At 39.1% G+C, this 25,412-nt stretch overlaps 1 protein-coding gene across 2 annotated transcripts in view; it reads left to right on the forward strand.

The window, feature by feature from the left end:
- Nucleotides 1-24,230, forward strand: part of Zmat4 (zinc finger matrin-type 4) — a 403,972-nt gene extending 379,742 nt beyond the window's left edge. For both annotated transcript variants that reach the window (XM_074054613.1, XM_074054614.1), the window contains exon 7: nucleotides 22,677-24,230. In XM_074054613.1, coding sequence (XP_073910714.1) covers nucleotides 22,677-22,692 — 16 coding nt within the window. In that variant the 3' untranslated portion in view covers nucleotides 22,693-24,230. The remainder of the gene's footprint in view (nucleotides 1-22,676) is intronic.
- The last annotated feature ends 1,182 nt before the right edge of the window (nucleotides 24,231-25,412 follow it).

A 25,412-nucleotide genomic window follows, 5' to 3' on the forward strand; every position in this document is an offset into this window, starting at 1 on the left:
TGTGTTTCGTAGGCTCTGTCCTATCCGTGAAGAAGGAAGGAGTGATGACTGAAGAGGTAGCATAGCTTATAATGAAGAATACAGGTTCCTTATATTGTACTATTCCTTGTCACCACAATTCCCTTTATTTCCCTTTATTGTGCAGCATTGGAAAGTGTCAGTTTCTTCATGCATAAAGAATGAAGGGAAATCAGTACCTACTCCTTTGGTGATGAGAATTACATAAGATTGTTAATATAAATTGGAGAACAGTGCTACCCCAGGAAAGCTCTTATTGGGTATTACCTGCTATTTTTGTTGTTGTTGTCACTCTTGAAGACTGTGGAGAACATCTGAGATTGTGATTAAGAAGTACTTAGATCTACATGTTTAATGCAATTCTCATGAAAATCCCAATGACATTCATTACAGAGATTGAAAAATATACCCTAAAATTCATTTGGAAACACAAGAGACCACAAATAGTCAAGGCAACACTCAGCAAAAAGGGCAATGTTGGAGGTATCACAATACCCAACTTCAAATTATATTACAAAGCAATAGCAATAAAAACAGCATGGTACTGGCACAAAAAAAGATACGAAGACCAGTGGAACAGAATAGAGGACCCAGATACGAATCCACACAGCTATGCCCACCCTATTTTTGATAAAGGCACCAAAAATATACAATGGGGAAAAGACAGCCTCTTCAACAAATGTTGCTGGGGAAAATAGTTATCTGTCTGCAAAAAACTGAAACTAGATCCGTGTTTATCACCCTGTACTAGTATCAACTGAAAATGGATCAAGGACCTTAATATCAGACCCAAAACTCTGAAGTTAGTACAGGAAAGAGCAGGGAATACTCTGGAAGTAATAGGTATAGGCAAGGACTTCCTCAATACAACCCCAGCAGCTCAGCAACTAAGAAAAAGGATGGACAAATGGGATTTCATAAAATTAAAAAGCTTCTGCACAACAAAGAAATGGTCTCTAAACGGAAGAGACCATCCACAGAGTGGGAGAAAATACTTGCCAGCTATACATCAGACAAAGGACTGATAACCAGAGTATACAGGGAACTTAAAAAACTAAATTCTCCCAAAATCAATGAACCAATAAAGATTTGTCAGCTGAACTAAACAGAACTTTTTCAAAGGAAGAAATTCAAATGGCCAAAAAACACATGAAAGAATGCTTACCATCTCTAGCCATAAAGGAAATGCAAATCAAAACCACACTAAGATTCCACCCTCACCTCTGTTAGAATAGCTATCATCAAAAACACCACCACCAACAAATGTTGGCAAGGATGTGGTGAAAAAGGAAACCTCATACACTGCTGGTGGGAATGCAATCTAGTGCAACCACTCTGGAAAAAAATATGGAGGCTCCTTAAAAAATCTAAACATAGATCTGCCATATGATCCAGCAATCCCACTCCTCCAGATAAACCCAAAGGAATGCAACACAGGTTACTCCAAAGGCACCTGCACACCCATGTTTATTGCAGCACTATTCACAATAGCCAAGTTATGGAAACAGCCAAGATACCCCACTACAGATGAATGGATTAAGAAAATGTGGTATTTATACACAATGGAGTTTTATTCAGCCATGAGGAAGAATGAAATCTTATTATTCTCAAGTAAATGGATGGAACTGGAGAACATCATTCTGAGCGAGGTTAGCCAGGCTCAGAAGACCAAGAATCGTATGTTCTCTCTCGTATGTGGACTTTAGATCTAGGGCAAATACAGCAATGTTGTTGGATTTGGGTCACATGCTAAGTGGAGAGCACATACTGGAGGTATGGGGATATGTAGGAAACCCAAAATATAAAAGTGTTTGATGTCCCCACTGCAGAGAAGCTAATACAGAAACCTTAAAGTGACTGAGGTCAATATGGGAAGGCGATCAGGAACTAGAAAAAAGATCAGGTAGAGATGAATCGATTTGGGTTGTAACACACTTGTACATGGAAGCAATGCTGGGAATCTCTTGTATAGCAATCCTTATCTCAACTAGCAAAAATGCTATGTCTTTCTTATTATTGCTTATGTCTTCTCTTCCACAAAATTGGAGGAAAGGGCAGAACAGGTTCTGCCTGGAAGTGAGGGGGGATGAGGGGTAAAGTGAGGGGGCAGGGGGAGAAATGGCCCAAAGAATGTATGCACATGTGAGTAAATGAATAAAAAATTTAAAAGAAAAGAAGTACTTAGAGACCCCTTTCCAAATGTACAATAAAATATATGCCAATAAAAGAAAGAAGTACTTGATAGGTAGTTGGTGACAGATAAACAAGATCAGTACCTGCTTTTAATGACCCAACCAGAATAAGTAAGGAAGTGGTATGAGACAATTAAGTTCCCCAAAAGTTTTGCTTGATTTCAGTATGTTTATGATTGTTTAACTCTTTCAGATAAGCTCTGTGAGGGCAGAAATTCCTTTTTTTTTCCATTGACTTATTCTCAGCATAGATTGGTTTGCTTAGTTAATTTTTTTGTTTTCAGGAACAGTGATGTGTTTGTCATTATGAAAGTATAGAAGTAGAAGTTGGTAGTAATCTTGAAGTTGGTGCTTGGATTGAAGTTGTAGTTGAAACCTGCTCTATCCTTGCCTTTTACCCAATCATAAAAGCCTTTAAGTGACAAAAGTACTTAAGGATAATTCTACCTTCAGGTTATAACTACAAAAACTGAAAAGGGAGAGAATACTGAGATTAAACCACAGTGACTTGGATATATGTGTCATCTATAGTGCTGGTATCCTTAAGTAGCACAAATAGCCATTGGAAATGCTCTTACTGTTTTCTTTGACCCTTAAGAGTTCTCATCTGAAAACTGATGTTAACAGGATAGCTCTATCATTGGATATGGTGATTAAATTAAAAGGTTTGTGAAGTACCTAGTGTACTTCTTGACACAAAATGAATAATTAGTGTTTCTTTCCTTTCCTCTTTTAGTTAACAGCCTCTGGCCTTGGAAAAGATTCATGTAGAGAGAATTATGTTAGACTGAAATTCAAAAGGCCATGAATTCTCATGCCATCCATATTTCTCACCATCTATGAAAACTGAAGCAGTTCACTTAGTATCATCTATGAAATAGAGAGAAATTCCCCAGTGGAATTACTACAAGGATAAAATGATGTCAGTCATGGAATCCCATATGAATGCACAGTACAATTATTTTGGTCCTTAAAGCCATCTGTAGCCTTCACAGTCAACCATGGCTTTGAAATTTTTTTAGCATTTTTAGGTCTCAAAGCTCTTAGAACAAAGAACCAGAAGCTACCCTAAAACACAATATGCCACCTTTTTCTTTGTAACAAACTCTATAATATCAGAAAGTGAAGTTTATTATTTATCTAATGCTTTGTAATGAATTACTCCAAAATTAAGCAGCTTAAAACAAACATTTATTATCTTACAGTTTCTGTGAATCAGGAATGATGTCAGGACTGCAGTGAATGAAGACTTGATTGGGCCTGAAGGATTCATATCTAAGAGTGCTCATTCACATGACTGTCATCAGGAGACTTCATTCCTCTCCACAGGTTCTTTCCTCCTTGGATGGTGGCCAGTTTCTTCTAGAGTGAGCAATCCAGGAGAAGTTGCATAGAGACTAACAGTTCCTCTTGTGACCAAATCTCTATTTTCTTCTACTGGTCAGAAGCAGATGACGTCCTGCCACAGTAAAGGGAGGGTGGGTGCTGATTAGGCTCTTCCTCTTGAAGGGAAGAGTGTGAAAGAATTCAAGGACATGTCTTTAAAGCCAGTACACGTCTCTCTAATCAAAGTCTGGGGGAGTCATCTGGGCTTCCTTGCATATCAGCAGAGCATGTGGTTGCCTGTGTTGGTGGGTGACACAGTTAATTCATCTTCTTTCCATGGGGCCAACTCAGCAACTTGCTCAGGTTCTCCCAAAAGAGTGTTTGTATGTTTATTCATGTTTCAATATTGTCTGTTTTTAAATATATCTCTGAAAAGACTTAATACAATGCCTAGCACAAGTAGGAATTTAGTAAATATTATTTAAATTTATCAAAAGGTCTCAATGCAAATGCCTTAAACACTTTCCAGAAAACGGGTTTTAGTGTAAGAAAGGGGAGAGAGGTCCTGAGGGTTTAGATAGTTGGATGTTGGAAAAGATATGGAGTTCAGCATTCAGACCACAGCTTTACACCTGCATGGGTATTATTTTTACTGCATCCCAGGTGCACTAAAATCTCTGAAAAGTGGTGGCGGCAGCTTGATTTGTGTTGAGATGACCAAGGAGTAGGAAGTACATTGGGGGAATTTCTTAGACCCTGCAAAAGAAGAGTTTTTCTTAAAACTGGAGCTGGGAATGTTATCAAAACAGCAACTGGGTTCCACAATAGTAAGTGGGTTATTATGAGAAACCTCTCCAAGTAGATTTAATTTTGGAGAAATTCCAAGTTGTCAGTTCATCTCAGACATTTAAAACGCATTAGATGCCGTTGCACCCTCGCTGCCAATTCAGACAGTGTTTATGGAGCAGCAATTGTGTGTTAGACGCTATTCTTAGGGCATACACATTTATGATCTCATTCATTCCTCACAAACACTATATGAGAAGTTTTAATACTGCTCTCCTTCTGTAGGAAATTAGTGCTCTGGGAAGTTATGTCCATTGTTCAGAGTCACACAGTTAGAAAAGAGAAATACTGAATTTTGAATTCAAGTTTTTAATCTTTATTATACCATAGTTTTTCTTTCTGAAAATGGGAAATTGCAAATGCAGCTATATCATGGTTTAAATGACATTTCTTAAAATGTAGAATCTACTAAATAAAGCACTAGTATAGAGTAAGCTATCAGTCTACCTCATTCTGTGAAAAGTACCTTGCTCTTGACAACATAGATTTACTATAGTGACATTTAAAGTGGGTGCAATGGTTCTCTTTGAGTCACTTCTGCAGAATCAGATCTCTCATTAGACGTAGAGTTGTATGTTCCTCACTGTAAGTCCCCAACTTTCTTGAACATCCATGCATTTTCTACTGCTTAAAAACTAATAACCATGTAACTGCTACAAGTCAAACAACAAAATTAAAAAACAGCAATTATTTGATTTATAATTATACTTTTAATGTAAATATCAGTAGACCAGCCTGGTATCTTTTTCCAATTCTTCCTTGCCAGTTAGATTTTATTGATTTTCTACTAGCTTTTTAAGTAAAGAAAACACTTTCTCTTTCTCCCTGTGTTTCTAATACAGCTTCGATTTCTATCTCTGCTCTCAAACGTGTACACTGTGCATTTGTGTATTCATTCAGTCAGAAAGCATTCATTCATTCAGTATACACTCTTCTAACATATATGTATTGAGTATTGACTATGTACTAAATATTCTCCTAGTTGCTGATGAACTATTATCAGTTCTGGGGACCAACCACTGTGCTTAGTAGTACGGATACAGAATTACAGCATAAGTGACCATCACTGTATATGAACAGATGCAATAAGCAGGAAACATGGCATTTCATGCATGCTGCAGTCAAGATGTGAAAATTTACATCTCTTATATCAACAGTACTATTACATAGTTAGGTTTAATATTCTATTGTTGTATATGATGTGTTGTACCTTGGGGTCGTAAGGTACCTTGCAGAGGAGCCACGTATCAATTAAAATTGTAGCTTTTTACATGAGGTCATTGTGTTAGTCTGTGACTGGGTCCTCCAAGAAGCAGATTCCAGGAGAGGACTAAACATGCAATAATTTTATTAGGGGAAATAATCTGCAAAAGAAAATGCAGAAGAATCCATTGAAACTGGGGGAGCTTTCAGACCACAAGTCTAATGCTAAATGAAGAAGAGAGGTCAGATGGTTGAGTGGAACCATCCTAGAAGACTGTATAATCTTAGAAAGCAAGGCCGTTGGACAGTGGAGCCAAAGTCTCTTCAGAGGAACTCCTGTCTCCCAAGAAAAGGCCTGCCTTAACATCTCCATCACACTTGGTCATGGTCTGGAAGCAGCCCAAGAGAAGCAGTCAGAGCTCAGCATTTGGGACTCTTCGACTGTGCTCCCCAGAGGTGCAGGTCTGTGTGGCACAATCTCAGGGCCAGCACAGTCTCAGCTAGCCAGCACTCCAGGTTGTGCTTAGCCCACTTTGATGCATTGTAGGTAAGCTGTAAGCTCACAGTGGCTGGAATATAAGGTGCATTTTGGTTGGGGCAATGAGATAGCAGGAAGGGGGAATATTGAGGAGTAATACCAGAGAGGTGTTTACCAACCAAATCTCAGTCAAATCTAAGCAATGTGTGCACTGAGGGGAAATTGAAGAGTTCTAAGGGAAGACATTGAATCAGGGGTTTCCCTTCAAATCAATGAGTGAATTGATTAGAAGATGTCGTAAGAAACAGGAAGAGGAGTTAGAATAGCATACGTTCTGAATGATAGCATTAAGAGTAGAAATTCAGAAGCTCAGAAAGGTGTTTGGGGCAGAAATGACACGTGGCCACCAGTGGTATGGGAGGACTTTGATTCCCAGATTTCTGGTTTGAATACTAGACAGGAGCCATTTCTTAAGGTAAGCATCGTATGAAGAGACAGGTTTGGGAAGAAATAAATTTTAGTTTTAGTTTTACATAACACTCAAGAAACAGCTCAGACTTGAGATGCAAACTTGGGAATTGTGAGTCTGTCTTCCTCTGGAGTCATTTTAACAGAATTGACTAACAACCTCAAATCTTATGGGGAGGAAATGAGTGAGCTTTCTTCTCTGGTACTTCTGCATCTCTTTGGACCTTTGTCCACATAGCAGAATCCAGAAGTAAGAAAAACAATCCTACTTTAATATAATGACTATAAACATGAGATTCCAAAACAGGTTTGTCACTAAATAGACAAGGTACCTTTCAGTCCCTGTCTTTGACTTTCTTTATGTCTTTTGGGAGAATTCTTTCTTGTACACTGTAAACATGCGGAGTAAACTCTACAGCTGTCGAGAGCACCCTTATCTCTGCACTGATGATGGGTGATGAAGCATATCTAATGTCCTTGACCCAGCCATACAGAAGTCAGTTACAGAAATTGTCAGATTCTCTCAGAAAGCAAAGGGCTTTGGTTGTAATCTTCATTTTTGTAAGGTTTCCTGATATTAATTCAGGCAATATAAAGTTTTTCAATCAAAATTTTATGTGTAAATCACACAGTCTTGGGAGAAAGAAAGATTATCATTCTCTGGGGAATGTCAAGAGGATTTCAAAATAGCATGTTGTAAGTTACCTTATCTATGTAAAGAGATGCACTGTGTGCTTTGTGCCATTCCTCCTCCTTCTCCTCCTCCTCTTCTTAATTCACCAGTTTCTCAATGATCGGGCCACTGCTTGGTTCTAAAGGAATTAATAGCTTTTCATCTTCTTCAGAATTGAGGTCTAAACTTTTAACATGGCTGACAAGGCCCACCACACACCTAAACAGTCCTTCCTCCAGATATCTCTGTACTCCCCATAGCTTCTTGCCCTCTTTCCTTCATCTCCAGCCACACTGACCTCTTTGCCACTTCTTGAAGACCTCTTTAGCAAGCTCTTGCCTCAGTGCCTTTGCAAGTGCTGATTTTTCTGCGTGCTCCTCCTGACAACCACATGTCAAGTGGCCATCTCCCCTCAAGGCCTTCTCTCACCACAATATTTTAAATTGCATTTCCTGTTCCTACATCCTCCATATCCCCTGCCCTGCTTTATTTTTCTTCACAGTCCTTATCACCTTCAGATACATCGTATAATGTACTTATTTCCAATCATTGCCAGTCTCTCCATGCTAAACTGGAAGACAGGGTTTTTGCTGTTATGATTTCCTGCTGTGTCCTGGCACTTTACCACAGTGCCTAAATATGTGAAAGGGGCAGATAACATTGCCAATCACTGATGAGAGTTTGGGGCTGAAAAAGCTTATGCAGTCTCCCCAAGTTTCATGTTGAGTGAATGGCAATATAGATCTGCCTGGCCCTGAGGTCCAAATAGCCAGTTAAATGCTTTCATGTGATCAGCAGGAGGTTTCCTTGCAAGGATCTGCTACCTTCTACACTAAATTTTAGGTCAAGGAGTCAGGCTGTGAGAGACTTGTGGGAGAAGCCAAAGAAATGAAAAAACTACAGTGACCGGAAAGCAGTAGGGGTTGTATGCTGGCCCCCTGTGGTTCCTAAGATCAATGCAAACCTTTCCAACCCTGGATCTTGCACACACAGACTGGGGAAAATTAGCGATGTGCGGGAGCCAGCCAAGGGTTCCATTTAGATGGTACTTGCAGATGTCTAATTGGAGTCCTGTTTGTTAACATAAGCTGCTTTGCCATTCAGAATTGGGAGTTAATCAAAATATTGCAAATGATGCACCTTGAGAAATGTCACTCTTTATCATGATTACATTTCCATATTTTTCCCTGTTAGCTTGTTGTGTGTATATTAAATGCTTTTAAACATTACCCTCTACTAACTGCTAGTGGTGGGGCATGTGAGTCTTCTCAGAGGATGTGAGGTACAGTGTGAGCTGTATTTCAGTGCAGTTCCATATGCTGCCTGTAACCTACATTTCTGTAGCAACTGGTTAGGAGCAGACAGCTTTCTGGTGTTTGCAGCTTACATAGAGTTTGAAGAGCCCTTTCTCTTCCCTTTCTGGCCCAGTCGTCAGGGAGTAAAGGTCATCTCCTAGAAGCAGATAATTATGCTGTTGCAAGAATCGGTGCTTTCCTCTGAGGACCACTGGAAAATAATTCATTTCTTCAGTCTTTCTTCTTGAGTATTAACAAAGTAAACAAAAAAAGGATTTTCTTCCCCACCAGGACTGGCAGCACCAGATGAGGGCAGTCAGCATGAATTTTAATCAGAGTGTCTGTTTTTCACCTCTGAATTTTCCATAATCAATTTCCTTTTGTCTACTGACTGAAAGTGAATACTTATAGAGTTGGAGAATTGATGGATCTTATTGCCAAGAATCCCACACGATCACATTCAGAGCTGAGCTCTGGTGTGCTTCTCCATGGAGTCCACATTTATGTAAGAGGTGCACTCAAAGAGGATTTTTTTTTCTCATTAAAGTGACTCACTTTGTGGCTTCTTTAAATAGGTCAACCAGTGCTGCCACCCAAAGTATACAAGATGGAGTCAAATTTTCTTCCTCCACTTGCATTTTTTTCTCCCTAGGGACAAATCTGTGCTGGTGGTGAGATCCTTGTGGATTTTACTTGAATTGGCTTTTCTTTTCCTATGCTTTGGATTTTTGCTTTGCTTTGTTTACCTGCAGCTGCTCTACCCCCCTTACATCAGTGAGGTGTGTAGAGGAGGTCATGGTGTAAGGTGGTGCCCGCTGGGTGAATCATCACATTGTTCTGTGATTGGAACAGCCTGGAGAACTAGAATTTGAAGAGGGACAGAAATGTGGGCCTTTTCTTTTTCTTTTTTCTATTTTTCTGCCTTTATTGAGGAGGTGCCACAGTCTCAGAGGACTTGGAGGGCCTGGCAAATCATTCCTTGGCTTTGCCTCATCTAATCAGTACTCTGTCAGCATACTTTGCCTCCTATTTCAGGAATACCTCAACGGTTCATCATGCACCACTAATAACAGAAATGCATTGTCTCAAGGTTTAGAGGCTAGAAAGCCACCATCCTCAGATATCAGCAGGACCTTGCCTTTCTAAGGGAGCTGGGAAGGACCTGTCCCAGGCTCCTTTCCAGCTTCTGGTGGTTCCTTGGCTCATGGCAGCAAAACCCCAGTCTTCATATGGCATTCTCCCTGTGTACATACAGCAGTGTCCAAGTTTCTCCTTTTTGTAAGGACACCAGTAACACTGGTGTAGAGTGTTGGGTCTGCTGATACACACAGCTATTCTAGTATGAGTTCATCTTAACTGATTATATCTCCAGTAATTCTGTCTCCAAATAAGATCACATTCTGGCATATTGGGGGTTAGGACTTCAACACATGAGTTTATTATTCAACTTGGACCACTACATGTTATCTGCTGTTGCTTAACAAATTACCCCCAAACTTAGTGACATTAAATCTCACAGTTCTGAGTCAAGAATCCAGGTATGGCTTAACTGATTCTGTAGGCTTTAGTTTCTCCTAAGCTTCAACCAAGGTTGTTGTCATCTTAAGGCTCAAGAAGAGATGAATTGGTTTCCAATGTTACTCATGTGGTTGAGGACAGGATTTGGTTCCTGTGGGTTGTTGGAATGGGGGTCTGAGTTCCTGGTGAACTGCTGGCCATTGTCTTCTCTTGCACTCATGGGAAGCTCATGATGTACAGCTACAAATGACAATCAGAGGGTATGAAAGGGTATATGTACCACATGGAACTCACAGTCCTTTAACCCCTCACATTGGAAGCAATAATGCTAATATTCTAAGTGTTAAAAACAAGTCATCAGATTCAGCCAAAATCAGGGAGGGGATAAGACCACAACATGGATTACAGGATGCAAAGAACTTTTGAAGTCATTCTGGAAACTGCCTGTCCTTGACTGTCTCTTGAGTTATCCTTCCTTTTTCACAAATGTTAGAGTATGTTTGTACTCAAGTCATTTGTCTTCCCTGCTTGCTGCTAGTGGGTATTTGGGGTTCTACTGGCTTCTTCATTTTATACTCTCTCTAATTCTTTCAGTAGAAAATGGCAGCGTTTCTGTGTGTCAATTTCTCAAGTACTTGTGGATTTCTATGAATCTTATTTGTGTGTTTACCAATCTATAAAAATGTCACATGCACAAATCTCTTCAAGAAAAGTCCTGTACCTTTGGGTCCTGGTGAAAAAGCTGAGAGACAATGTCTTTATGTTTCTTAGACATTATTCCATGGAGACAGCCTATAAGGCATATCCTTAATCTCTGTACAGGGCCATTTAGGGAACAGAACAGCTCTCATCTTTTGATCTTTTTGAAGTCTTAACCAAGGGTTATTCAGTCTTACCCTTGTGACAGTACAGTTGTCCCTTCTGATGCATGGTCATCAGTTCCAAGACACCTAGTGGAGGCCTGAAACTGTGGATAGTATCACACATTATATATTCTGTTTTTTCCTACACGTGGTTATCTATGGTAAAGTTTAATTTATAAAGTAGGCAGAGAGGCTTGGGTCTGCTGATACACACACCTGTAATCTCAGTTACTCTGGAGGCAGAGATTAGGAAGATTGTAGTTCAAGGCTAGCTTGGGCAAAAAAAGTTAGTGAGAGCTGCACCTCAACAAATAAACTAGACATGGTATATCCACCTGCCATCCCAGCTACATGGGAGACTATAGGTAGGAGGCTGGGGATGTGGCTCAAGTGGTAGAACACCTGCCTAACAAGTACAAGGTTCTGAGTTGAAACGTCCCATTACTGCAAAAGAAAATTAATGAAATAAAGTAAGCACTGTAAGAGACTAATAAAAACAGCTAATAGTAAGACAGAACCATTATAAAAATATACTAATGTATAAAAGTTATACAAATTTGTTTTCTCAGAATACCTTATTCTATATTCTCTCAAAATATCTTTTTTATACTGTGCTCACCCTTCTTGTGGTGATGTGACATGTTATAATGCATGTGCAAAGAGACTAAGCGTGATGAGTGACATAGCATTGTGGTATAGTGTCAGGTGGCTGTGTAAGGGTTGCTTGAATACGAGCACTACAGTACTGTTGACAGGTGATCTAATAACCAAGATAGTTACTAAATGACTAGCGTGAGAGTGGTATATATAGCATGGATATGCTACATAAAGGGATGATTTTCTTCCTGGACAGAATGGACCAGGATAGCACAAGATCTCATTGTGCTTCTCAGAATATGGTGCACAATTAAAACTTATGAATTATTTCTGAAATTTTCCAGTTAGTGTTTTCAGACCATGGTTGACTACAAATAACTGAAACTGGAAAGTAAACTTGAGGAGAAAGAAAGTTTACTGTGCATAAAAGCCATTTCTTAATCTTAGCATCTTTTACTATCTGAAGAGGCTAAGAATCTTTTTTTTTTTTTAGCTTCACTAATTTATTTTATTTATTCATTCATTTATTTATTTATTTATTTATTTTCTTTTATTATTCATATGTGCATACAAGGCTTGGTTCATTTCTCCCCCCTGCCCCCACCCCCTCCCTTACCACCCACTCCACCCCCTCCCTCTCCCCCCCACCCCCTCAATACCCAGCAGATACTATTTTTCCCTTATTTCTACTTTTGTTGTAGAGAGAGTATAAGCAATAATAGGAAGGAACAAGGGTTTTTGCTGGTTGAGATAAGGATAGTTATACAGGGAGTTGACTCACATTGATTTCCTGTGCGTGGGTGTTACCTTCTAGGTTAATTCTTTTTGATCTAACCTTTTCTCTAGTTCCTGGTCCCCTTTTCCTATTGGCCTCAGTTGCTTTTAAGGTATCTGCTTTAGTTTCTCTGAGTTAAGGGCAACAGATGCTAGCTAATTTTTTAGGTGTTTTACCTATCCTGACCCCTCCCTTGTGTGCTCTCGCTTTTATCATGTGCTCATAGTCCAATCCCATTGTTGTGTTTGCCCTTGATCTAATGTCCACATACGAGGGAGAACATACGATTTTTGGTCTTTTGGGCCAGGCTAACCTCACTCAGAATGATGTTCTCCAATTCCATCCATTTACCAGCGAATGATAACATTTCGTTCTTCTTCATGGCTGCATAAAATTCCATTGTGTATAGATACCACATTTTCTTAATCCATTCATCAGTGGTGGGGCATCTTGGCTGTTTCCATAACTTGGCTATTGTGAATAGTGCCGCAATAAACATGGGTGTGCAGGTGTGGAGAGACTAAGAATCTTTAAAATTATCAAGTCATGGTTCCTTTTTGTTTACAAGGCACCAGTGACTCACACCTGCAATACTAGCTACTTGGGAGGCTGAGATCAGAAGGATTATGGTTTGAGGCCAGCCCAGGCAAATAGTTCTGAGACCCTGTCTCCAAAAGAAACCAGAACAAAATATGCTGGAGTTGTGGATCAAGCAGTAGAGTACCTGCTTTTGTAAGTTCGAAACCCTGTACAACTAACAACAAAGAGGATAGGATAGGTAAGACATCTAAAAAATTAGCTAGCATTTGTTGCCCTTAACTCAGAGAAACTAAAGCAGATACCTTAAAAGCAACTGAGGCCAATAGGAAAAGGGGACCAGGAACTAGAGAAAAGGTTAGATCAAAAAGAATTAACCTAGAAGGTAACACCCACGCACAGGAAATCAATGTGAGTCAATGCCCTGTATAGCTATCCTTATCTCAACCAGCAAAACCCCTTGTTCCTTCCTATTATTGCTTATACTCTCTCTACAACAAAATTAGAAATAAGGGCAAAATAGTTTCTGCTGGGTATTGAGGGGGTGAGGGGGAGGGAGGGGGCGGAGTGGGTGGTAAGGGAGGGGGTGGGGGCAAGGGGGTGAAATGACCCAAGCCTTGTATGCACATATGAATAATAAAAGAAAAAAAAAGAAAAAATTCTGCCTTCACCATGGCAATCTTGTCACTTACTATAAACAGCATGAAAATGTCAGATGACACCTTCCACACTGTGCTTGATAATCTCTTCACCTAGATCACCACGTTCATCAGTGTTGGTTGTTCATCAGGGCAGAGTTGTGAGGTAGAAAATATATTTACTCAAAACCCTCCTACATATATATGAATCCCACCCCCATGGTATCTTCCTACTCTTTCTTACCCTTCCCTCTCCACTATTGGCTTCATTTTCCCTTGCAGTTTCTGAATGCTGCCAAAGTTTCCAGCATCCCAGCCTGATGAAAATCTTGTTTCTCATAGCTCAAGTATATTAAAGTTGAGTGCTTAGATACCCAGAAGTCCATGGTGATGTAGATTCATTATAAGTAAGTAAATCATTGATAATGTCTTAGTGGCTAATGTGTTGTTCCTACAATCTTATCTTAATTAAAATGTATAAAATAGTACTTAAGGAATGATAAAATCAATGATAATATAAAATAATATAATTCTAATGATTTACCTGGATAGCTTTACCTATCACTAATTTTACCATTTACAGAGGGCTTTCATTAACTCATTTATACCCTACAAATGTCCTATACAGATGTCTTATCCTCAATTTACAGATTAGGGAACTGAGGGTCAGAAAGTTGAAGTAATTTGCTATCTGTTACAGGAGTTAGAGGGAATCAAGTGGCACTCTAGAGCTGTGTACTCCCTCCGGATCATAGATGTCCTCCTGGGACTATTGACAGTATGTAGTCTTTTGGAATGTGAGATCATAGTGGAGCCTTATTAAGACGATTCCTACATGCTGCTTAGTTATTTTCACATCATTGAGTTTGCCCTACCACAGATACTACAGACCTTGCTGACCTCTGAATTTATATTTTGTTTTGTGGTATTCTACATCTGGATGCTCTAAGGGATGTCACACCAGACCACAGCCTCCAAGAGACACTCTAGGATCACATGCTGGTTTCCCTAGACTCTCCTTTGGCCTATCAGCACATTTATAAGATAGAGCTTGGCTCTTTTTGCAAAATGTGCCGACAGTTTTTCAGTAGTGGACGTGAATATCTGCTGGAAGGTTGGTTACGTTTGTGTTTAGTGCTGGGTAGCACATAAACTTAGCTAGAAGGAAAAAAGGAAGAAAAGAATGTTGGTGTAGAATTCTCTCTGTGGATTTGTCATTTTGGAGTTTGTGATCATTTAGATGGAATTCACAGAAAACTGCTGAACTTAGAATGAAATTACAGACAGGTTTGAGTCTATCTCTGCTGTCATGTCCTTGGGCAGATCATAGGATTTCAGTATGTTGGAGGTAAAAAGAACCTAGAAAATGTGTCAGTCCTTTTATTCATTGAGTAGATGAGAAGGCTAAGGCTCTCGGAGAAGAAATAATGCTCATAATGCAGCCATAGGTTCCCCCTTCATACTTTTTCTGAGTTCACTAATTGTATCATATAGCATTTGGGGGTCTTAATGATAAATATTGACAAATAATGTGCTATAAAAACTGTATTATCTTGTTACTACTACTTTTATCACCAGCTGGCCAACTCAGCAACTCAGCAAAGTTCATCTTGACCCCTCGGGCCCACACGTGGGTGCAGACTCCCACATCTCTTCCACCTCTTCTCCATCCCAGTCTGGCCTCTGTAGTCAGGACTTGCCCCCACTCTTGATAGATATAGATATATATATATATATATATATATATATATATATATATATATCCCCCACCCAGTGCTTCTTTTCAGTCTTTATCACTTTCTCCCCACCCACTCTAATCAAACACATCTACTGGCTCTGCCCTGGGCTTCTGCTACTTTGCCTCATACCTTCAACCCACTGTACCTGAGGACCACCTTGGGCAACAGCTTTCCGTGGCCACCATTGCTGACATGAACATATCAGGGATCCACTGGCATTGCTGGGCTCCAGGTTGTCCAAAGATGTGCAGCACAGGAGGTTAGCATGTGAGTTGAAAGGGAGGAAGATAGTATATTGAGTTCTGACATCTTCATTTACTCCGTAGGCTCACAGCACTACATTGCTTAAGAGAGGAAGAAAGAGACTATGTGAACATAATAGCAGCTCATTTCTCTACAAAAATCACCTATTGTTTCTTTATTGTATTTTCTGCATAAGAGAAAAAATTAATGGATTTTACATGCCTTATAGAATTAAAAAAGAAGGAAATATGATTTACATTTTAAAACATAATGGATTTTGGATACTTTTGATGACTCTAGACCAGCACTGTTCACAAGGATATTCTGTGGTGATGGAAATATTCTGTATGTATTCAATGTAATTTGGCACCACTAGCCACATGTATCTGTTAACACTTGAAATGTGACTAGTGTAAGTGAGGAATTTAATTTTAAATTTTGTTTAAATTACTTAGTATTTAAATAAGCACATGTGGCTACTGGGTACCACAATAATCTAGAACATACAGCCATTTTTGCATGGATAACATTGTGTACTCATCACCCTCTCCCACCCTACCATTGAATTCCACATTCCATTGATTCCCATGAGCTATCACCTATCCTGGAAAAGATAAAACCAGAGTGGCCACTGGTTTCTAAAAGGCATATCTGATTAAAGACCCTGTCCCTGTGTCTGTCAGTTATATAAGGCTCAGTATTTGACTTAGCATAAAACTGAGGCTCATAAAACTGAGAAGATCAATAAAGATAATAATGATCATAAGAGACAACATTGATTTGATATTCCATATGTGACAGATACATAGTATTTCACTCAGTCTTCAGAGCATCCCTGTGAGGTTTATACATTATTATATCGTACTCATCTTATGGACCAAGACACTGAGACAGAAGTTGTATTGCCATAAGTGGGATTTGAGGCCAGGCATTTGATGGTAAAATTTACTCTGACACCTACTGAAGTACCTCTGCCATGTGCTTTCAGTGCTTGTCCTACATGGAAGTGGGCTATGTATACAGAAAGAATTAGGTAGGTTTGCTACTTCAATCACACAGCATGGTTCTGACACTGTTCAGTGTTAGTGTAGCTTTCACAAAGACAGTCTTCAAGAAAACCACCCTTACTTTGGACATTCGCTATAAACTCTGAGCATTCCCAGCCCACGTGTTTCTGACCAGTTACAAATTTGGGGACATCCACTACTATTTCAAGTTCAGTAATTCACTGGAAGGACTCACAGAATTCAGGAAAGAGCTAAACTTTTGATTGCAGTTTTACTATAATGGGTACAAATCAGAACAACCAGTGTAGAGGAAGTTTAGAGAACAAGGTCTGGGAGGATCCCATTCATGGTGCTTCTGTGCCTTGTCCTTGTGGAATCAGTACATACTCCCCTTCTAGAACATTGATGTGTTCACTAGCCAGGAAGCTCAACTGAACTCTAGTGTCCAAAGTTTTTACCATGGCTTCCTTAATTAGTAATGATTGATTGAATCATTCTCTGTGCAACTGAACTCAATCTCCAGACCGTCCCTTTCCCTAACAGATGGTCTTCGATGCTCTAATCACATGGTTCATCTTTCCAGCGTGTCCAGCCTCATCCCAGAACTATCTAGGGATCACCATGTCCTTTTTGTTAGCATTAACTTATCAGAGTACCCCATGAATAGCAATGATACCTCTATCATTTAAGAATTTCCAAATGTTAGGGAGAAAAACCCCAAAACCCTAGAATAAAGACCAGACAAACTCTTCATTGTACAGCTCCATCAGAAATTTTTCTTTCAAGTGACCAAGAGTGAGGATGAGGACACAAGTGTCTCTGCATTTTTTTTTTTTCTGCAGTATTGGGGCTTGAACTCAGGGCCTCCACCTTGAGCCACTCCAAAGCCCTATTTTTGTGAAGGGTTTTTCAAGACAGGGTGAGATAGGGTCTGGGAACTACTTGCCTGGGCTGCCTTCGAACCATGATCCTCCTGATCTCTGCCTCCTGAGTAGCTAGGATTACAGGCATGAGCCATCGGGCCTAGCTGTATCTCTACATTTTTAGTGGTTCTTGAGCACATTCAAATACATTTTCTTATTTTATTCTCATGACACTCCTATGAGGAAGATATTATTGATGTCTTTGTTTTAGAGATGGATAAGCAAGGCTAAACAAAGTTAATGACGTGGTTCATGAACATCTACTCCTAACAATTGACGTGGGCTTAAAATCAAGTTTTGTAACTGTTAATCACAAGTCCTTGCATATATAAGAATAGTCAAAGGGATAGGAATAGAGATAAGGATGCTCTGGGTACTTAATTGTTTTTCTTATCTGAAAATGCAGGCTAGGAATGGACTTGCCTAAGATAGGACAAGGATGAGAAATGTGAGGATCTGAGAGTTAAGCTTCTTCCCAACATAGCAGTTGATTTCCTTTTCTGGTTGCCCTTCTGTTTATTTAGGAAATGTTACATATCATTTCTGTGCTAGGTCTTTTAACAGAGAAAATATGAAATATAGTTCCCAGACTTCTTTGGTGGAGCACAGACAGTAAACAAAAGACTGAAACAAGACATGGTCTCTGAAGCAATAGAGGAAAGCACTCAGGACAGACACCCAAGTAGGAAGAAGGGGTCGGGGTCAGAGAAGTCAGGAAGGTGGCAGGAGATGATGTGGTGGCTGAATCTTAGAAATAAGCAAGAATTAATCAGGATTCCTGCTCTGTAGGTGGATGGACAAAGGGTACAGGACTCTTGCCCCAATCTAAGAGACTGTTGGGTCCTGATAAAGCCTCAAAGCCTGGTACTTTGCAGGCTTCTTGTTCCATTTGCATTTGCTTGCTTGGCTAGAGACCCAATGAAGCAGGCATGGAGTCATCCCAGAAAGGGAGCCTGGATTCGAGGGCAAAGGACTCAGGGCCACGAGGGTGTGTATGGATGTTAAAAGCTCTTGCAGGCTTTTTTACCTGTAAAATGATGGTGTTGGGCCTCCTCAGGTGGCTTTCAGGGCACATTCTGCCTCTGCCATTTCATTATTGTGAGAATTTATGACAAATGTTTTGCAAAGAAAATGAATAGTGTAAACAAGATTATAAAGAGAATGTTTGCCTTCTTAAGGGAATAAACTATTGTGAAGCACATCATAAGCCCTCATTTGCATGTAAACAATATAAATTCTACATAAGCAGAGGAGGCTTATTTTCTTAGGTGTTTTGGTAAGTTAATTATGAATCATTCTTGCCAATTTTTCTAGTCTATGTTATTAAGAAGTAACAGAGCCGCATTCATTTTAAATATCATATACTTTTGAATATTCATATTTTCTGTTCATAATACCTGACTTTTCTCTGAATTAACCTGAATTTTCTTAAATTATTTTTTTAGCCCAGGGATTATATATTTACTGGATTTGTTTTCCCAGGAAGAATTTGTATGAATTCATCTTGTGCTTAGCAGATGTCAGAGATACCAACTGAAACCTGTCCCACCTTGGGTCACCTCAAATTGGCCTAGGACTACCTGTTACCATCAAAAGCCTTGCATACACCTTTAATTCTGAACATCTGTGTTCTTTCTGCATCTTTGTCCCCTTTACATTTGAGTGCTTTTCCCCATTCCTTGTATCAACCTGACTACACAGGATTCTGCTAAAAATGAACACTTTACAAGCATTTATTGGTTTAGGCAACTATACTTAAGATTTGAGTGTCTTTTAGAGACCTTGAACGTATAACACTTATCTCCCTAGCTGCACTCTCTTGCTGTCTTATCTCCCTTTCCCACATTCTCTCTCATTTCTCCCCTTTCTTCTCCAACCCCCTTGACTCAAATGGACAGTCACCCACCTTAAAAACAAAACACATCAGACCCCCTGTCTTAAGCCTGGAGTTGATCGATCACCTCTTATAGCTTGGACATTTTCTTGGGGTTTTCCATTTTCAAGCAGCTACTGAAAACATTCCAAATACATTTTGTTGTATGGGTAAATTCAGGAAAGGATATCTGGAAAAAGCATTACTTCCACTGAGGAGCGGGACATGTTGAGCAAGTAAGGGGCTGGAGCAAGTTTGCAGGCAAAAGGAACAGCTGTACGAACTGAAGCAACACATGAGAACATGGCTGCAGTTCTCCAGAGTCATGGAGCTAAGGATAATCCTGAAGGGGTCACTGACAAAAAGATGGCCCTGGAAAAGAAGGCAGCCATCATGTCATCAGCAACCTTTACATGAAACATTTTTTGTTTTCTCTGGAAGTAAAGCACTGGAGCACCAGGGTGATGAAGTAGCAGAGCTGCTCAAAAAGATAGAAGACTAAAGCAATGTCAAGGGTCTGGACTAGGACATGTGTCAAGAGACACAGAAGAAATGGCATATTTAGGAGTAAAATAGGAGGCCAACAGAGCTGTGATTATTTGGTTATGAACTGAGGAAGAAAAATGAAAAGACTAGGGAAACCCTAAATTTCTGTTCAGTTTTGGAAATCAAATTTAACTGGGTTTATCATTGTACTCTCTTAGTAAATTGAGTCCTTGGATGTCACTTACTTTTCAGGCTAGGGCATGGTTTTGGAGAAAGCCTGAAAAATGACTTCTGGTCTAACAAAATCTGTCCATATCCATTCATAAAAGCTGTGGCCCATGATGGGTTTTGGGGTCTCTGTTAATTTGGCTATCAGAAACTTGGCTTTATAATGGTCATGGATGCTCTGTTTTGTTTTTTAACTGGCCTGTTGAATAGCTTAAATTTAGTGTGGGAGAAATAAATCACTAGATTTTTTTTCTAAACACTCCTTCAAATGCTTTCTGTGTCCCTCTCTCACTTTAGTATCTTAGGAGGATTGCATACCTTTGTGGTCATTTGCAAAGTTGGGGCTATTTTCAGAGGTTCCTATCAATCTACATTAAAATTTCTGTCTAATACCCAGATTGGAGCATCCCCTCTCCTCTGGATCTTTCTGGATCATAATGCCACAAAGGGGGGAATAGTGGAACAAGCAGAAGCTCTATGTACCTTCCTGTTCCTGCCTGTGAGAGTTTCATCTGGCTTGTCCCAAAGGCCATCACATCCCCTGTATGGCCAGAGCTGCAATAGGGGCTGTAGTTCACAGAAGTTAGCTGTAGCCCCACAGTTCCCAGACATGGAAACTTCTCTTTTTGGGAGGTGCAGTACCCACCCTCATATATATATATATTTTTTTTCTGTTACATTCCAAGATCCCAAGGAAAAAAATCTCTGTTAATATCTAATTGCAGTGTTTTTAGAATGATAGCAAATATGAAATGGAGGCCATTGTGGTCATCGTGTTTATAGTTATATATATGAATGAAATAAGGTGAGCTGTATGATTGGCATGTGCAGGATGCATTTGCAATTGTCTCTTCCACTAGAATCAAATTTAAGACTCTGAGAACCAAAATTGTCCTACAAATAGAAACAATGTAACAGATTCTTCTTCCCTATGCATTTCTTCAATTTTCTATTTAAAGAAATTTCTGAAAATACATGAATTATGCAGTTTATCTCTCAGATGAAAAAGAATTTTCTTCTTTGTTTGGTTGACTATGTATTTATTAATAGCAGTAAAATTTCCCACATTCTTTTGTATCAAATGGGATGCTGACTAAAATATGAAGGAGGCATTCCAGCAGTGATAACAGTAACAGGTGAATAATTGTAAAACTATATGGAATTGAAAGACATTTTAATTTGCCATTACTTCTATGTGTTCAGAAAAGATCTGAATAATTATACTGACTATAAAAAGGAAGTGAGTGATATTTTTCTCATTATAGGATTAAGTTCTTAATATACCACTTTCAGTAAGTTAAAACAAAGCCAACCCCTCCACCCCCATCATCTAGTTTCCTCTGATGACATAATCATGACTGAGGACTGCTCAGCTGTAGATATGTTTGGTCTCCTTACAATTACCCAGGGATGCTGTGCTACAAGCTCATTCTAATTTGAAAATGCTTGCCTTTGCATGTTATAGAAATGGAATCATACTTGTTTGTTCAGTATGAACTTCCAACCTTTATGTCACATTAATTTATGAAGATGACAATGACTGAAGAATTTCCTTAGATCATGACCACACAGTAGCAGAAGCTGAATGTGAGATTTTTAAAACAGGATTTTTCTCTTTATAAAATCTATTTAAAAGTGGCTGTGGTTACCAGGGTCATTCCAAGACAAAATTTCAAAGCTATTTTTTAAAAATGTATGTAGTGTTTTTCTTTTAGTTCGTATTCTACCCATACCATTCAAATTCTTACTCTGATCCCGAGAATATCCTGTGACAGCACTCTTCTTGGAAAATGAGGTTTCAGCATATGCTGTGTGCTTCTAAGTGAGTGATAGTTTTCCTTTGTAGCTTTTGAATTTTCATTCATCAGCTTGCCATTAAGACATTTGGGTCTTAGTGAGAAGGGACAGGAAAATCTATGAATGGATTCTAACTTCTAGCACTTTTGCCACCCTTCTTCCCTAAAATAAGCTAAGCCTCTCTTCAGCCAGAGCCCAGGGATAACATAAGAGAAGCCCACTGCACAAATTCTGCAAGCTCTCTCACCTCTGAATTTTCATTTTTTCAGGGTTTAGTCCCACCCCTTAACGGTTATATGATGTGTGACATTAACTCAGCTAACTTGAATCTCAGTGTTCTCACCTTAAAATTGGGGGAAATGGCACATGCATTAAAGGTAGTTGTGGAGATTAAATGATGACATAAAATAAACATGAATTTCTTAATAAAAAGTAGGCTTGCCATAAGGAAAGAAAACTAAGAATTCTTTATAAATGAGTTATCAATTTGATCAATACTTTTTGAGGAAAAAGTCAGAAACATTTTTCCCTTTTACTGAAAAGAGAAAATTCTGAATGAAGCTTTTGTTAATTTGAAATACAAGTACTACAGTGTTGTTCTTTGTTCCCAATAAGAGAGTCCTGTGTGTAGTTGCACCTGAAACTTGAAGATGGGTATATGCAGCGTGCTATAAGTAAAAACAAAGTTATTGTTTTTATTTTAAAAGCATTTGAAATGGACTTCGCATCTGGATTGACAGTGCAGAGGTATAAATTCTCTTGTATGTACATGGAGATGGCATTTTGTGATTAAGGTTATTTAGCAACTAAAAGATACATCATTAAATGCAGCTTTATTTAAATTCCATGGTTGAAATGATGTGGGGGTGGGGAGGGAAGGAGAAAGATGGGGGAGTTGTTGGTATATGTAATTATGAAATAAGGTGAGACTGTGTTTCTTTTTTGTCTTATAGCCTGAAGAATAAGTAGTGAAAACATCAATCAAGAGTTAAGAGAAGATGCCAGCATTTCTTTGCTGTGAAGACTTGCTTATCAACCACCAGAGGAGGATATTTTCTTAAACAATGAACACTTCTTATGAGGATCCATAGATTAGCATGTGACTAATCTTGATTTTGGAAAGTGAATGAGATTTCTTTCTTTTTCTGTTTTTTTTTAATTTTGTGGTAAGTTATGATATTTGGATGGATTTTTAAAAATTCTTTCCTGATAATATACTTAGCATATGTTCTAAATTGTAATCTATAGCAACAGTTGAAATATTATTCAAATTTAAATGAGTGGAAAAATTTTAATGTCCGGTTTATTCTAGATTTTCTCAGAGTCTAACTATTCTATGAAATCTTTGATGATTTCGATGTAAGTCACCTCTGTCCAGAAATAAACATTCTTTTGTCATCGTGTTGAACATGACTGGTGCAACACGCACAGAACCAGAACAAATCACTATTAGCAGAAGATACATGATGGACAAATACCAGTCCTTCACCTTCAAACACGAGAGCCAGACTTGCCAGCTAAATGAGGAGCGCACAAGAGCGGAGAGGACATAGAAAGGAAGAATCCTCATCCTTTTCTTCTGATCATTCAAAGGACAGTGTCTCAAGGTTAAGCCAGGTCCTCATCGCAAGCTGCCTCATCATAGCTTAGGGAAAGAATTAGTTTGCTTGCATGATGATCCTCTTAGGCAAAAACGTCTTCACAGCAGTTAACCTTGGTAAGCTGTTTTCCCAAAGGCATCCAAAAGAATTAAAAATCCCAGAATGAGGTGGAAATAGATGTGTCTTAAGAAGTTGGCCTGAATTATGGGCTTGAATTTGGGTCACTGACAATTTGGAAAGAATTGAATAAATCCTGAAGAAGTCGTAACCTTAGGGATAGTGAGGTCCCCTGTTTTCTTCTGTTTCTTATTGAAGTCCTATCACTGAGCCAAGATTTGAGATGGGTAACTTTGAAAAGAGCACCCTGTATAGAACAATGGACTGGAAAACTGTTACTCTCTGATGGGGATCATCTCTGAGTACCATCATAAAGTTCTTTCTTTGGCTTAATTTTCTACACGGTGACTGAAGTCGTGTCTTGCAGGCTGGCTGCAGGTGGGACCTGGATGTTCTCAGGGCACCAACTAAACTGAACTGGGCTGGGCTGCCCTTTACAACCTGTGACTGCTGGAATCAAGATTGATCTGCTGCTATCAGGATTTTCTGGAAATCCATTGTTTTCCACAGAGAGCTGAGGTGGTTACAACCCAGTGAGCAATAAGTGAAATGACACAGAACTGCACAGTGTTGTTATTAAGGTACCTGTTTTCCTATGTGTGGAATTCGGCACCATTCCCTTGAGAAGGGCACACTCAGGAGGGGCCAGGGCTGCCAGTTTCTGCACCTGGGGCAAGAAGCAGCCACACCACCATGTGCCGCCCTGTGGGAACAAAGGAGGGTTTGATGGGAAGGAATCTCTTTTGTTGTTTTGGAAAGAAGCACACAACAGAGCTACAAACCTCCAGTGAGGGTTTCCCTTGAATTTGTTAAATAAAGCTTTATTTGTCAATTCTGCTGTAAAATAAGCATTGTCCAAGTTAAAAATCTTTGTTTCTATTTGTGTTTAGTGACTGAACACTTGCCCTGAAGTGTTGTGTTTTTATTTTTTTAATAACCTAATATAGAAAAGTCTAGGAACATAGATTTCTTTTGCTTTACGAAGAAGCTATGCCAAACCCTTTATAGATAAGCGTCTAGCTATAATAATCAGATTATTTCAGAGTTCCTCAGCCACATACCATGGCTCCTTGATAGCCTGCCAAGTGAAAGTGAATACCCTGCCAAGAGTTTAGTTTGTTTGATTTTTTTCAAGTTTCTTTATTTTTGCCCATACAGATAAGGCAAGTTATGATTCCAGTGCACCATGGAGATGGCATACTCAGCTTTCTGCAGGAAGGACTCATAAATGTTGTTTATATTTTGGGAATTCTTAAATAGAAACATTCTACTTGGGAAGCTAGCTGTTTGTCATTATTCTGTTTTTGTTTGCTTTGGTATGGCTGTGTGTATTTAATTAAGTCTTATCTCACTTTTCAGTTTATATGAGTGAAGGGGAGTAGGATGTAAGGTAAATGTTTTCAAATGACCTATAAATTCTGATGACGAGGAAAGGGACCCGTGAAGACCTGGCTGTGTCCCAGTCCTATGGCCCAGTGAGCATGGATTCTAGCAAATATGAACTCAAGTGAAAGGATTTTCTGTAAAATGTCAATTCAAGGGAATATAAGGGAACCTTATCTATTTGGAAGAAAGAAATTATCCAAATTATCAATACTTGAAATACTTTTGATGTTCCAGAGTATTTGAAGTAAGTACTATCCATTTGAAGTTCTGTTGCAATGAAGGGAAAAATGATTCAGAATTAACAACACACAAGCCTAATGGACTCCTTATATTAGAGTGAAAATATTTATACTTAAAAGGACACTTGTTAGGTGGCTGAAAGGGTCTGTCACCATCATTATTGTTATTTTTTATTTTTTGGTCAGTCTTGGGGATAGAACTCAGGTCTTTGCACAAGTTAGGCAAGCATTGTAACATTGAGCTACAGGCCCAGTCCCAGCCTATCTTCTTAAAAAGGTAAATTTCTCCTGTAGTCCTGGTCATGCAATCCAAATCTGCTTTACCAAAAGTTCTTTTCTGGTTAGT

Source organism: Castor canadensis, chromosome 14 (assembly GCF_047511655.1).
Source record: "Castor canadensis chromosome 14, mCasCan1.hap1v2, whole genome shotgun sequence".
NCBI lineage: Eukaryota > Metazoa > Chordata > Mammalia > Rodentia > Castoridae > Castor > Castor canadensis.